Genomic DNA, 15,750 nt, shown 5'->3' on the forward strand with positions numbered 1-15,750 from the left:
CCCTTTTCCAATTCTATTTTGGGGGGCTTTTATTTTGAAAGGCATTTTTATTTTGAAACCGTTCCAGCCGTGAGGTTGTAAACAAAAGAAACATTAAACATAGACATGTGAACATAATGAAATGAAGCTACACAGAATGATAATTTGAATGTTTGTGCACACTCTGAAGAGACCCAAGGTTAGTGTTCATGGAATAATCACTTAGCAATGTGCATTTTAACCCTTAAAGTCATTTTGGACTGTAGGCTAACTAGATCAGCTTTTTACTGACTAAGTTGAGCAGGCTAAATTGGTGATAGGCTAACTGATGTGAATGAACGCAAAACTACTTCCACACCCGTGATTTCAGAGTAACAAGAGGGCCTTCTTTTAACTGGCTGCAGCCTACAACTAGAGGAGTGTTGATGCTACAGTTTTACATGTGTGTGCTTTTGCGTCTTGGGTATACATGCTGGACGTGACATTGGGGGTGTGGCTGCATCGTCGATTCTACTTTTGACTTCTGAAACCTCACTTTGGATCAGACTGTGGTGGTCCACTGCTGAAATTGTGAGGGTCTCTCTCTCTCATACACACACACACACACACACACACACACACACACACACACACACACACACACACACACACACACACACACACACACACACACACACACACACACACACACACGTAAAAAGCTGAAATCTCACTTTGGATCGGACTGTGGCGGTCCACTGCTGAAATTGTTTGGATGTCCCATGGACCGGTCACTCTTCATGGACACACAGCTGGGCACTGGAGACACTGGTCTGTGTGTCTGTGGTCTGGATACACAAGGATACAACATAAATCATAGATTGATCCAACACAGCTTCACAATAGTCAGTAAGGTTTGCATGTCGGCAAATGAAAACAATTAGTTCTACCGCTCAAGTTGCTGCAGCCAACAGCTAAAGCAGCCAGGCAGCTACAGTGCTACAAATGTTATGGGATAAATGTTGTGTATCTCATTGTATTAACCATTTACTATAGCTTATAATGAACTCTTGTATTAACCATTGACTATAGCTTACTTATAGAATGAACTCTAGTTGCCATCCTGGCCTTAGGAATGTGGAGATAGCCAAAACCCCTGCTGTGGCAATGTGAGGATGGTGACCCCATGGTGACCCCATGGCACACAAACACAAACATGGTTTAGGTTGAGGAGTTCTTGTAAACATTCTTATCTTTGTTAATTACCAGGTGGTTAAAGACTCACCAAAGCGTATCTAATGATTTTCCATGTGTGTGTGTGTTAAGGGTATAAGAACGGGCTTCACCCACAGATGTGTTGGCTTGTTACTTTGACTTTCATGTGAGTAACATGCTCCCGGTATCGTGATTAAAGCTGCAGTCTCACACCAGTTGTCTTGGAATAATTTTGACCATATATTTGGCGATGAGCATGAGCCCCGAAAATCCCCTTTAAGGACATTCATCCAAGCACACCTTTGCCTTGTGTTGCTGGAGACTCATAGGGTCTCAAGACTAGGCAGATCACTGGACTTCTTGACAGTGCACTCTTTAAATGTGCAATATACAGTACATACCGTATAAAATGGGAGAATAGTGTAATACTGCATCTTCCAATTGAGGTTTTTCTTGGTCAGTGACATTTTCAGTGGCTTCAAAATAGAAATATGTGATCATGCGCCTCAACACACCTCGTTTCCCATCACCATGCCCTGGGGGTGTGCAGGGTTCATGCCCTGGGGGTGTGCAGGGTTCATGGCCTGGGGGTGTGCAGGGTTCATGCCCTGGGGGTGTGCAGGGTTCATGCCCTGGGGGTGTGCAGGGTTCATTAACCCTATGAGGCCTGCTCTATCATCAGGATTTCTCACTGCCTTTAGTTTAGTATTCATCATGGTCATTGTAAGTGTCATTCACAAATGCTAAATATAGTGTATGTCTAGAGACTACCCAGATCTGCCACTATTCCACGTATAGACACTGGCATTTGATTGATATTTTTTTAAATAATGAAAAAACAGAAAGCAAATTAATTTAATTCATACCACAGCAAGCTGCCAGCTCAACATGACTTGATGGTGGGATGATAACTGTGTTGACCACAACTTGCGCCTCACACCCCAGTGACCCAACTGTAAGATAGGGCCCTTGATGTCTTGGGTCTTGGAAACACCTTGGAACTCACCTTGGATGAGACAGCACTCTTCTTTTGCTGACCCTGCGATGCCCATCAGTGGAAACAACTCACCTTGGATAAGACAGCACTCTTCCTGTGCTGACCCCCTGATGCCCATCAGTGGAAACAACTCACCTTGGATAAGACAGCACTCTACCTGTGCTGACCCCCTGATGTCCATCAGTAACGGGCTCCTCATTCTTCAGGGACACGTGGCTGGACACGGCACATGCTGCTCTGCCTGTCTGATTTCCACCACCAGCATCCTCTCCCTCTTGAGGGAAATCCATCCTAATCAATCAATCAATAAGAAACAGAGATAAACAAAAAATAAACAGAGTGTACTGTGTGTGTGTGTGTGTGTGTGAGAGAGAGATGTGTGTACCCAGGGGTCAGGATATGGAGGGTCAGCTTCAGCAAGTTAGAAGTCCTCCTGAGCTGCCCCAGTGCTGTGCCTTGGCACCTGGTGATTGGGCCAACACACACTGTGTGTGTGTGTGTGTGTGTGTGTGTGTGTGTGTGTGTGTGTGTGTGTGTGTGTGTGTGTGTGTGTGTGTGTGTGTGTGTGTGTGTGTGTGTGTGTGTGTGTGTGTGTGTGTGTGTGTGTGTGTGTGTGTGTGTGAGAGAGAGAGAGAGAGAGAGAGAGAAAGCACAAGCTATTCTTTCATTTATCATGAAACTCATGAAGCCGCTCCAGCTAAGACCTTCTCAAATCCAGTGTAACTTTCTTTAGGCAACTCTCATTGAAGAGACAGAATGAAATCCATGGAGATGTGATGTACATCCCTTAACAGCAGACACACACACTTTGTTTACAACTTCTCATGAACCACACAGCAACACATGGCCATGGAGCCCATTACGGCCTATGATACGTGGCTCATCTTCAGAATTGTAATGATTTGAAGTGAACGCCATCTTACCTGTTACCTGTCTTTAAGATGGCGCCCGACTCAGTGAACTTCGACAAGCAGGACGTCTGTATGAGGTCGTTCTGTTAATGATTAATGATCACTCTGCTCATGATTCCCTAGAGGCCAAAGGTCGTCTCCAGTGCTTAATTTGAGCCGGAACAAGCCGGAACAAGATCCGGAACCTCCGACGTTGGATCCGGCAGCTATTCAAGGCTTAATTTGAGATCCGGAACCTGGCCTTACTTTCCTTCTCAAACTATGTTGAAATCGCATCTTTCACAGCCCAATTTAACAATTTTCCCAGGGGGAAAACCCCCGGACCCCCGGGAAATGGAAGGGTCAGCCGAGGTATAGCCCCTTATCTTTTGAACACCTATAGCGACGCGCCTGGTGCTGTCGCATTTGTAGAACATTAGAATTTGTGGTTGCAAAGGACAGGCTATGAAACGTCTTGCCCTCAACCGTACACCGCCCTAATGACGTATTTAGCAGTCAAAATCCAAAACATGTATAGCAGGGAGAAATCGTTGGACATTCTTCATTATTTTGTTATTCAGCACCCCTGGTCAAAAAGAGGTTCCCGCGCGCCTGGTTCGTTCGGACCTTTTGACTGCGGTTAACACTGTCCCCATCTCAAGTGCATGAGCGGGGTTTTTCGCAGATTAACTTGATTTGCGCAGCAAATAGAGCATCTCTTTCCCCCTCTACCATCTCCTCAAAACTCTCTATTGGCCTTGTCGGCCCACTGCTTAAGCTACCCGGTTCAATCCCATTCCCTATAGTCCATGGGCCAGGACCCTAAAAATCACATATTGGTATCACCTGAGGTGGCAAAATCTATCAATGATTTTTGTAATCCTCCATGCCTGAGGGACATTATTTGGTATGATAACCCTCTCTAAGTGGTAGCTTAGTTGTATTTTTCCTAGCTTTTATACATGCACACAGTAAATTATACAATACAAGCCTATGTACAGATGTGGGTGCCTCAAAGTCTGGAGGAAGGTGGGACATGTCTTAATCCATGTTATATCACATGTAGATGCCATAGGCTTTTAGAAAATATATAGTTTAGATGGATTATATAGCTTTTCATGAATCACATAGGCTAAAATGTATCCGTCATACACTTTTTCACCTACATAATATAGGATTAGATAGAGGCAAAGGACTGAAAGTGGGTGGGTCAAATCCCAACTCTTGCTATATCACATCTAGAGAGTATGGGCTTTTAGAAAATGTATGGGTTAGATAGCTGAATATACTTTACACAGCTATTTTAGACCCATAACCAATAGCTGTCCATTGAAAATCAATGCATTTCAATGTAATGCAAAATACATTACAGCTAGGGTATAGTGATATGGAGGAAGTTGGGAGATATCTCAATACACATGTTTATCACATCTAGAGTATATAGACATCTCAGAAAAGATATTTTAGGGTAATTAACCTGTTTTCTTTAATGATACCAGAACTATAATGATCGTATATGCCATGATATTTCAATTCGAAAGAGAGTGCATGTAGGTCCTACATAAGTATTGGGCCTAAATTCTGCTTTTTAAATTTGTCTGGAAGAAGATTTCTTTTCTGAACATTCTACAGTAGAAATGTAAACCGCCAACTTTAGAATTGTTAGAGTGTGTTGGTGTTTGCTGGGTCAGTGTGTGGAAGCAGTACAGTTAGGCTACAGAACAACAATGGCTGTTGTAGCGTCAAAAACAGATTACACCTTTTTACCTTTATACTTTGTTGTACAAATAGGGCATAAGGTGAGTCCTGTTTATTTTTTATTTGCGCTATGACTCAGATGTGTGAGAAAGAGTAAGGATATGACCAATGACTAGGCTACTTGTGAAAGACTAATAACCCAACCGGCCCAAGTAAGGTACTAACATCATTATCAAGTAATGATGTCTGCTGTAAACCGTACTCAATAGATGTAGCCAGTTTAAGCTGTAGACTTCCAATTTGTGCATGAACAATAGAAAGGACAAAAATAATATTCAGAGATGTAGCCTATGTATGAGAGAGCAGTTTCAGTTATACAGTACTACTACTATTACTACTAATAATAATAACTTGGATTTATATAGCGCCTTTCATGGTACCCAAGGTTGCTTAAAAATTTGGGAGAGGGGTTAAGGGTCAAAGGACTTAATACATGTAAATAAATGTTTTCAGGTGCTTTTTGAATATGGGCAGGGACGGGGCAGAACAGACATGGAGTGGTAGAGAGTGTGCGAGCATTGACAGAGAAAGCCCTGTCCCCAAAAGTCTGCAACCTGGTGCGGGGGGTGGCCAGCAGGTCCTTGTTAGAGGACCGCAGGGAACGTGACTGAGTGTAGGGGATGGGGTGCAGGAGATCTGTGAGGTGAGAGTCCATGGAGAGATTTATATGTGAGCAGGAGGATCTTGTAGGCAGTGTGTGACTTGACTGGCAACCAATGGAGCTGTTGGAGGATGGGAGTGATATGCTGCCAGGGCTTTGTGTGGGTTAGAACCCTGGCAGCTGAGTTCTGGACATACTGGTGTCTGCTAAGTAGTCCAGGCAGGAGGTGATGAAGGCATGGATGAGTGTCTCTGTTACTGAATGTGTGAGCGAAAGCCGGAGTGAGATGCTTCTGAGGTGGTAGAAGAACTTGGTGACATTGTTCATGTGGGACCCGAAGGAGAGAGTGGAGTAGGATAACACCCAGGTTGTGCTCCTCAGTAGATGGGGAAGTGTAGCAGCCATCCACGACCATGGCCAGGTCTCCAATTTTTCTGAGCAGTGGTGCAGGGGCCGCCACCATAACCTCTGTCTTATTACTGTTGAGTTTGAGTAGGTTTGTGGTCATCCATGATTTGAGTTCCCGCAGGCAGTTGACAAGTTGTGTGGGTGGGAGATGGGAGGAGGGGTTTGTGCTGATATAAAGTTGAGTGTCATCGGCATAGGAGTGGAAGATGAGTCCATGTTTACGGATAATATGACCTAGGGGTAACATGTAAATGGTGAACAGCAGAGGACCAAGCACAGAGCCCTGGGGTATGCCATGGTTGATGGCCATTTAGTAGGAGCCATTGAGAGTGATTAATTGTGTCCGGCCGGTGAACCAGGGCAGTGTTGTGCCACTAAGGCTGATGAGCTCAGAAAAGCAATGGAGAAGGATGGGAAACTGTGTCAAAAGCTGCAGAAAAGTCAAGGAGGATGAGGATGGTGTCGGCAGCATCAGTAATGGTGGATCCTGAAATCAGATTGGAGAGGTTCAAAGAGCTCATGGTGGGACAAGTGATGTTGAAGCTGGGCAACCACTGCTCTTTCCAGGATACTGATGAAAGGGAGGTTGGAGATTGGACGATAGTTGTTGGGGTCATCAGGGTCTGAGCCTGGCATCTTGAGAGTGGGGATGCCTGCTGCCATTTTGAAGCTGGATGGTACCACACCAGAGACAAGAGATGCATTTATGATGTTTTCAACTGACGGAGAATGGGAAGACAGGCCTTGACCAGGGTGGTGGGCATTGGGTAAAGACTGCTGGTTGATGTCTTAGCTGAGGTGACCAGTTTTTCAACTTGGTCGGCATCCAGTGGAGAGAAGGCAGTTCGTAACTGAATTTATTTGAATTTGGAAGTTTGACTGGCATAATACTGATGATAGAGTCAAGCCACAGTATTGCTCTCTCTCTCTCTTCCTCACATACACAAAACATGTTCTCTCATTTGTAAATGTTGGGAATTCAGGAATGGCTGAACTAAACTTGATGTATGAGGATTTCCTAATTTCTTCATATTTTGTGAATTCTGTTTATATGACCCCCAAAGTGCAGTGTGGGCACAATCTTTCCTCTCTGGCCAGCCAGGTTTGCCTGCGTCTGCCTTTTTCTATGGCAAGATTGTATTCACTGTACATTGTCAATGTTTTCCTGAGTTTAGGGTCTTTTACTGTGCTCAGGTAAGTAGCTGTTGTATATTCATGTTTGAGGGCCAAATAGCATTGTAATTGTGTTTTGGTGACTTCTTTCCAATATGTAGTGTATTCTTCCTTTTCAGTGTTTATAATTTGGTTGGGTCCAATTTTTCTGACAATAAAGTTGTCCTGAGACTGAGTGATGTTGGTTGGAGTTATGTCACGGAGTCTATAGGACAAGTTGGCTTAGTGCACTCTTTTCTATATTTTGTTCTTGGCATTTCAGGGCTAAATAGTGGAGTGAAAGGGGGTTGCTAATTTTAAATATTGCCAAAATGTAAGGGCTCTTTTCTGAATAGTAATAATAAGTGGGTACTGACCTAATTCTGCCCTGCATGCATTGTTTGGAGATTGCCTCTGTACTCGGAGGATGCTTTTACAGAACTCTGCATGCAGGGCTTCAGTTGGGTGTTTGTCTACTTTGGGAAATTCATTGTGTGTTACTGGACCCCACACCTCAGAACCATATAGTGCGATTGGTGCAATTATGCTTTGGAAAAAATGTATCCAAATTCTAATTGATAGCTCTAGTGTAGTTGATCATTTGATAGCGTTTCTCTCCCTCACATGCACACACTCACTCAGTCACTCACTCACTCACACACACGACACACACATACAAAACACACTTCACATAGTCCCTCTCTCTATGTCTTCTCTATTCTGGGATGTACAGTACAACAATCTGCAATATTCCCTCTCTCTCTCTCTCCCTCTCTCTATGTCTTCTCTATTCTTGGATGTACAGTACAACAATCTGCAACCTGAAAGCAACAGAGAATCAATGATGTGCTGAAATGAGGCCTTTTCTTACTCAGCAACAGTGTATGTGTGTGTGAGTGAGAGAGAGAAAGAGAGAGAGACAGAGGGAATACTGTATATGAAGTGTGTTTTGTGTGTGTCTGTGTAAGAGAAAGAGAGTGTGTGTGTGTGTGTGTGTGTGTGTGTGTGTGTGTGTGTGTGTGTGTGAAGGAGAGAATGTGTTTGTATATATGAAGTATGTGTGAGTATATGTGAGGAAGAGAGAAAGAGAGTGAGAGTGCAATACAGTGGCTTGAGCTGTGGATCTGACTGTGGATTTGACTGTTCATCATCAGTATTCTGCCACTGTAAATTCCAAATTCAAATAAATTCACTTACCAACTGAATTATAGTAGCCTACTTTTACAGTTTACAGCAGGCATCATTGCTTGATAATGATGTTAGGACCTTACTTGGGCCGTTTGGGTTATTATGTCTAGTCTTTCAAAAAACTGAATTTAGGCCCAATAGTTATGCAGGATCTACATGAATTGAAATATCATGGCATATCCGATCATTATAGTTCTGGTATCATTAAAGAAAACAGGTTAATTACCCTAAAATATATTTTTCTGAGATGTCTATATACTCTAGATGTGATAAAAATGTGCATTGAGATATCTCCCAACTTCCTCCATATCACTATACCCTAGCTGTAATGTATTTTGCATTACATTGAAATGCATTGATTTTCAATGGACAGCTATTGATTATATGGGTCTAAAGTAGCTGTGTAAAGTGTATTCAGCTATCTAACCCATACATTTTCTAAAAGCCCATACTCTCTAGATGTGATATAGCAAGAGTTGGGATTTGACCCACCCACTTTCAGTCCTTTGCATCAATCTAATCCTATATTATGTAGGTGAAAAAGTGAACGACTGATACATTTTAGCCTATGTGATTCATGAAAAGCTATATAATCCATCTAAACTATATATTTTCTAAAAGCCTATGGCATCTACATGTGATATAACATGGATTAAGACATATCCCATCATCCCACACACTTGTATACACATATACCTACACATAGGCGTGTATTGTGAATTGTACTGGGTATGGGTATAAAAGCCAGTAAAAATACAACTAAGCTACCACTTAGAAAAGGTTATCATACCAAAACATATCTTTCAGACATAGAGGATTAAGAAAATCATTGATAGATTTTGCCACCTTTGGTGAGCCCAACTTCTGCTCTGGCCCATGGACTACTACGTGAAATCATGGATTGCCAAAGGACATATCTGCACGGGATCTGAGGAGTAGGGAAATAGAGGCAGGTGTCTATCTATGGATATATGGGCTGTTTTGGACAAATAAGATATATGTGTAAGTAAAATGAAGTCTTAATTATTCTCTGCTGGTACTCTCAATATATTGTGTTGCGTTAACGTGTGTTTGGAGAGTTAACGGGCGAACTTTGAGTGAGTAGCCTAGGCCTATTGTGTGCTTGTTTGGAGTTCATCCTTTTACTCTGAGCGTTGTCCGTTGTGGTTAAAATAACCTTGGCTAGCTTACTGTCTTGCAGTGTTGGCGAAATAAAGCCTTAAACATGCGAATCTGCACAGCTGTCTCCGCACTCGGTAAAATGGTTTAATTGTAGGCTAGTGCACACAGAATCCTTGTGCGTCGTGGTCCCGCGTACCCTTTATTTATTTATTTATTTATTTATTTATTTTTGAGTCGCCGGATCCACCCATCATCTGCGTTCCGGCACCTCCCACTTTACAAATTAAGCACTGGTCGTCTCCTCACTGGTTTTATAGCTCAGCGCACCGACACAATCTAGTTTTATGCACAATAACAATTTTCAGAAGAAGTTTTCTATCATAGTTTTTATATATCTACTGCATCTGTATAACCTGTTGCTGGTATCAAACTCTGTGTGAACTGTGTGTGTAGTTAGGGAAAGAATGTTTAAAAGAATGTTTAAATCAAGCCTGATGCCTTAGTCTTTTCCACATGGTGAGGTATACATTTTATTAATTCAACAATGGCATCGCATCGATATCGGGTATCGACCGATACACAGACCCCAGGCAACGGTATCGGTATCAAGGCTGAAAAAGTCGGATTGGTGCATCCCTACATTTAACTCACTTAATCTACAGTACTTACCCCCAAAAAACGTCCGAAATCTCCTTGCCCAAACACCAGTTTCTTGTTCCACGTACATCAAGTGGGTAAAAATGATCTACAGTCCACTAATAAGTCCCTTAGCCAGAGGGATCAGTTAATAGGCTATATCTGAGGGCAATAAGTCTCATAGTGAATTTTGGCAAAGTGTACCACTCTGGAGTTAGAACATAAGTGGTAAGGTTGCATTAGCAGTAGCATATTGTGCGTTATGAACCTGTATATTATACCCCTGTGCAGGGGGGCTATTACAGGCAGGGGACATTACTAGGGCCTCAAGGGGGAGGAGGGCCCTTAAAAAGTCTGGAATGTATTTCATTTCTAACTGAAACACCATAATGAATATAAAATGAAATGTAACGTTATCTTAAGTTGCTTGTGTTTTGCCCATTTTCAACTGTTTTGTCATTGCTCTGATGAGAATGGCCTTTGTAAGCTTCATCTGCTAAATGAATATAAGTGTGGTGAGGATGATACTGCACTCTGTACAGATTTATTTAAAAGTGTGGAAAGATTTCAGTAGACTAGTCCAGCCTATTTCCACACAAATATGAAGGTTGTGGTTTTATGTCTTGCCAACTTTCATTTGAATTTGTGCATGTGATCACGTAGTCTCTGCATGTAGTCACATAGCTGTACGTTACAGGAGTTACGCACACACACACACACACACACACACACACACACACACACACACACACACACACACACACACACACACACACACACACACACACACACACACACACACAGGAAGGCTGTGGTTCTATAACTGCTTTCATTTTGTGCATATGGTCACATAGTCTGTGCATGTAGTCACGTAGCTCTGACAGCCAGTTTCATGTCCCCTCCTGTCAAGGGGTTCAGGTTTGGTTGTATTTTATGTTTTCCTACCCACTGTAAATATCATGCAGAGGTGACTTTTCATTTTTTTTTTCAAAGCTGCCAGACTAAAGTTTCTCAGGACCTGCTATACTGATGTTGTCTATGTGAAGAGATCGAACTCCCAATAGACTTGCTTAATTTGTTAAGAAATAAAGAGCTCAGATGCAAACGCCATTTCTGTCAAAAATGAGATAACGATGGTGAGTGAATGGTCTCCACATAGTATAGGCTATACATTAATTGAATAATATCGCTTCAAAACATGCGAAATAGGCTACCACTCTCTTCCTGGTCTGAAATATTGGTTTGTAGACAAAACCCTAGAGGAGCCTGAAACAAAATGCTAATTTAAAAGAAAAGTGGTCAGACGGATTTAGAGGGTCTTGCATCTGAACCCTTCAAATACCAGTTGTATACCAGTGTAGGTTTTTATAAACTGTATCGTAGGCTATACTGTTATCAATTAATGTAATATATTTTTTAAGTCACAATTTATCAATAGCTTCCAGACACCCTCGCATTAGGCCTACGTTGTCATAGGCCTCATGGGAGGCTACATAGGCTACCGGTAACAGGCTACATATAGGCCTACATAAAGGCTACATTTCAAAAAGTTGCAATAGCCTACAACTAAATATTGACTTAATGTAAATAATCATCCATTGTAGTATTGTGGGAATATCTATTAGTTATGTTTAGGCTATTCACCTGTAAGATATCCCTCCATAGGCCTGAAATGGGTTTCTTGCTCTCATGCACCCGTGTAGCCCAAAGCCATGAGATATCGATGGCTTTGGTGTAGCCTAGTTTGTCAGCAGTCTGTAAGCTATTAGTAATATTAGGTTACATCAGATTTGCTGTTGACGCGATGGAGATAAGCCTAGCCCTAGATCTACTTTTTTTTGTCCAAAACGAGCATTTCGTGCACGTAGCCCATTATCTCCAGGCGACGAAACCGACATCAATTGACGCTTCTCTGTAATCGACCACAACCTTACATTCAGCTCACTTTATCTACTTACCCCAATAAAAACGTCCGAAATCTTCTTGACCGAACACCAGATTATGTTACGATGTCTCTTGAGATTTACTTTCGATTTCACTTTATTTCGCGTTCATCACGTGGGCAAATGTTACGTTGACACACCCACCACTGTAAAGACAGCCAGTGAGATCATTATCTAGTGCCTCTCTCCCCTCCCCCAGAAAAGGCTGGCTAGATCAAGCAGGATACTGATCGGCTACTTTCCACAGGCTGTTAGGATGTTTAATGGACTGTGCCCCCTGTGCCTGAAGTAACTGCACTTTGTTTGGACTATGACTGCATTGCACTTGCACTTTACATATTGTGCTGCTATTCGAGGTAGGCTAATCTCTTCTTTACTCTTATCTATGCTTCAACTCTCCAGTGCATTATAACACTCTATGTTCCTCATATAGGCTATGTCTATTATACTGTATGTGTTTTTTATTCTATTTATTACCCTGATCGATGCTGACACAAGAGGAACTATTGAATTTATTTGTGTACCAAAGTGCAAATGAAACGATATACTGAAAATGAAGTACAGTACATCTCCACCTAGCTGTAACTATCTAGGTTTACTAACCCTCTAAAAAAGTTTTTTTTTAGCCAACAACGAGCAGAGGAGGCAGAGTGGACTGTAGTAGCCTACTTTGAGTTGTCCTAACCCCATATCAAAGGGTAAACACTACACTCTTGTGGTCATAAAGTGGTACTGCATTCTCGTTGTTCAGGTCACAGTTGACATGCATGCATCTAAAATATTGATATCTGACTGCAGTAAATTACTTGATACTTTTTAGTATCTGTACTTTACTTTGAGTATTGATTCTTTTGGACACCTGTGACTTTTACTCCACTGCAAGTTCAAGTTCAAGTTCAAGACACTGTATTGCCATTTATGTAAAAACATATAGGAATTTGTTTCAGCAATACAGTGTGTGTTTTCTTCAATACATATAGTGCAGCTAGACAAAGACAGTGATGACACAACAGACAGACAACAGTGCATAGATACTGTAGAGGTAGTGATGATATTAATAATAATAAAGTGCAATGGGATGGGCATCAGTCATAATCATAGTTCAATGGCCAAGTGACACTCAGATGACACTCAGTGGGGTAGGGGTGGTGTTAAAGGACCAGCCGCATTAATCAGTCTGACGGCTGTGGGGAAGAAGCTAAGGCGGGGGCGGGTCGTCCTGGTCCTGGGCACCCGCAGCCTTCTCCCAGAGGGGAGGATGGAAAACAGGCAGTTCCGTGTGGGATCAGCCTCTTCAGTGCCCTGGTGTCATGGAGGGACTTAAGAGAGGGCAAGGGAGTGCCAATCACCCTCTCTGCTGACTTGATCACCCGCTGCAGCTTGGCCTGGTCCTTGGCCGCTGCAGCAGGGAACCACCAAGTTGAAATGAAATGAGACACTCTCCTGACATTCACCACATACTGTAGATACATCTTTAGCCTACATTATTAAATGATGATGAATCTGGTTTTTGAAAATGTTTTAAAATATTGTAAAAGTCTGACTTAGCTTGTGTTGTGGTAATGTTAGTGAAGGTGTATCTCTATTTCTCTTCAGTAAAGGAGTTGTGTACTTGTATTGTAGTAATGTTAGTGAAGGTGTATCTCTATTTCTCTTCAGTAAAGGAGTTGTGTACTTGTATTGTAGTAATATTAGTGAAGGTGTATCTCTATTTCACCTCAGTAAAGGAGTTGTGTACTTGTATTGGAGTAATATTAGTGAAGGTGTATCTCTATTTCACTTCAGTAAAGGAGTTGTGTACTTGTATTGGAGTAATATTAGTGAAGGTGTATCTCTATTTCACTTCAGTAAAGGAGTTGTGTACTTGTATTGGAGTAATATTAGTGAAGGTGAATCTCTATTTCACTTCAGTAAAGGAGTTGTGTACTTGTATTGGAATAATATTAGTGAAGGTGTATCTCTATTTCACTTCAGTGAAGGAGTTGTGTTGTATTGGAGTAATATTAGTGAAGGTGTATCTCTATTTCACTTCAGTAAAGGAGTTGTGTACTTGTATTGGAGTAATATTAGTGAAGGTGTATCTCTATTTCACTTCAGTAAAGGAGTTGTGTACTTGTATTGGAGTAATATTAGTGAAGGTGAATCTCTATTTCACTTCAGTAAAGGAGTTGTGTACTTGTATTGTAGTAATATTAGTGAAGGTGAATCTCTATTTCACTTCAGTAAAGGAGTTGTGTACTTGTATTGTAGTAATATTAGTGAAGGTGTATCTCTATTTCACTTCAGTAAAGGAGTTGTGTACTTGTATTGTAGTAATATTAGTGAAGGTGTATCTCTATTCCACTTCAGTAAAGGAGTTGTGTACTTGTATTGGAGTAATATTAGTGAAGGTGTATCTCTATTTCACTTCAGTAAAGGAGTTGTGTACTTGGTCCAGCTCTGCATTGTGACATGGAGCTCAGAGTGAGGTCTGGGGCAGCAGGGACGGTGGACAACTTGGGAGGGTGTGGTGAGCCGAGCGATCAGCTGGGCAGAGTTCTGGAAGGGGCCACAGGCTCGGCTCAGTTTCCTCATCAGGGCAACACACGACACCCTCCCGAGCCCTCAACACCTCCACCAATGGCTTGGAGCAGAGCCCTCTGTGGGCCCATCAATGCCTCACTCACTCCAGCATGTTCTGTGGGGCTGCAGAACAGCACTGACAGGGTCGGCTCAGATGGACACACCACCAAGTGCTCAGGAAGCTGGCAGAGGTGCTGGAGAAAAGTGGGCAGGAGGCAAACAAGCAGAGTCCATCAGAGAGCCCACGCAGGATCCACTTCCTCAGGCAGGGGGAACCCGCAATGCAGACCAGCAAGAGACCACCCGCCAAGCTACTAACACCAGGGGCGGTGTGGAAGATGGAAGTAGACCTGGGTAGGCAGCTCCAGTTCCCACAGGAGATATGCAGCAGCACCTTAAGACCAGACGTGCTGCTGTGGTCTGCAGCTGTGAAGGCAGCAATACTGATGGAGCTGACAGTGCCATGGGAGGAGGGACTGGAAGCTGCCTACGAGAGAAAGAAGGCCAAGTATGCAGACCTGGTGGCGGAGTGCAGAGAAAGTGGATGGAGTGAGTGTGAGGCTGTAGCCGGTGGAGGTGGGAGCCAGAGGCTTTGTGGGCAGATCAACATCACGCCTGCTCAAGGACCTGGGACTACGTGGAGACACACTGAGCACATCCACCAAACAGCTCTCTGAGGAAGCTGAGAAAACAAAGCCACTGGTAGACTACATAAAACACACATCACACACACACACACACACACTGTACCCGTTACGTAATGAGTGTGGTAGGCTACATAAAACACACATCACACACACACACACACACCCTGTACCCGTTACGTAATGAGTGTGGTAGGCTACATAAAACAGACATCACACACATAGAGACATAACAAACATATCAACAATGAATGAAGTCCATGATCAATGGTGTCTAGAAAGTCAGTAGTGCATATGATCTTGAAAAGTCCAACAGTCAGTGCCAGGGCTGTAGCTTGATGCTCTTGAAACAGTCCTAACTTAATGCTCAATATGAAGTCCATGGGCAATGGGCAGTTTAGGCCTCAGGGAAGAGGACGCCCCTGCCGTGCACAGTCCACCACAGGCACCGCTGGAGGTGCGACAGGCCTAGATGGAGACGGAGGCAAAAGCCAACTCCTTCATCCTTCATCAAATGGCTGGGCCTACCGCGCTGCTTCTCAGCTGCTGGCCTGTATGGATGGAGCTCACTCCAGCTCCCCCTGAACTCCATCACCCTGGGCTACAGGCAGGAGAAGGCAAGGCTGGGGATGGAGCTAAGGGACTCCTCCCACAGGGCAGTGGCTGATGCAAACGC

The 15,750-nt window shown here is 43.0% G+C and overlaps 1 protein-coding gene across 3 annotated transcripts in view; it reads right to left on the reverse strand.

Moving 5' to 3' along the window:
* LOC134087505 (NLR family CARD domain-containing protein 3-like) overlaps nucleotides 1-11,946 on the reverse strand; it is a 28,974-nt gene extending 17,028 nt beyond the window's left edge. The window contains exons 1-3 of one of the 3 annotated variants that reach the window (XM_062541052.1): nucleotides 11,884-11,946; nucleotides 2,306-2,461; nucleotides 693-1,114 (exon numbers count right to left, since the gene is read on the reverse strand). In XM_062541052.1, the coding sequence (XP_062397036.1) occupies nucleotides 693-829 (137 nt within the window). In that variant the 5' untranslated portion in view covers nucleotides 830-1,114; nucleotides 2,306-2,461; nucleotides 11,884-11,946. Of the gene's footprint in view, nucleotides 1-692; nucleotides 2,462-11,883 lie in introns of all 3 variants that reach the window. The other 2 variants (XM_062541060.1, XM_062541043.1) reach the window with 2 other exon arrangements.
* Between the last annotated feature and the right edge of the window lie 3,804 nt (nucleotides 11,947-15,750).

Source organism: Sardina pilchardus, chromosome 1 (assembly GCF_963854185.1).
Source record: "Sardina pilchardus chromosome 1, fSarPil1.1, whole genome shotgun sequence".
NCBI classification, from domain to species: Eukaryota; Metazoa; Chordata; class Actinopteri; order Clupeiformes; family Clupeidae; genus Sardina; species Sardina pilchardus.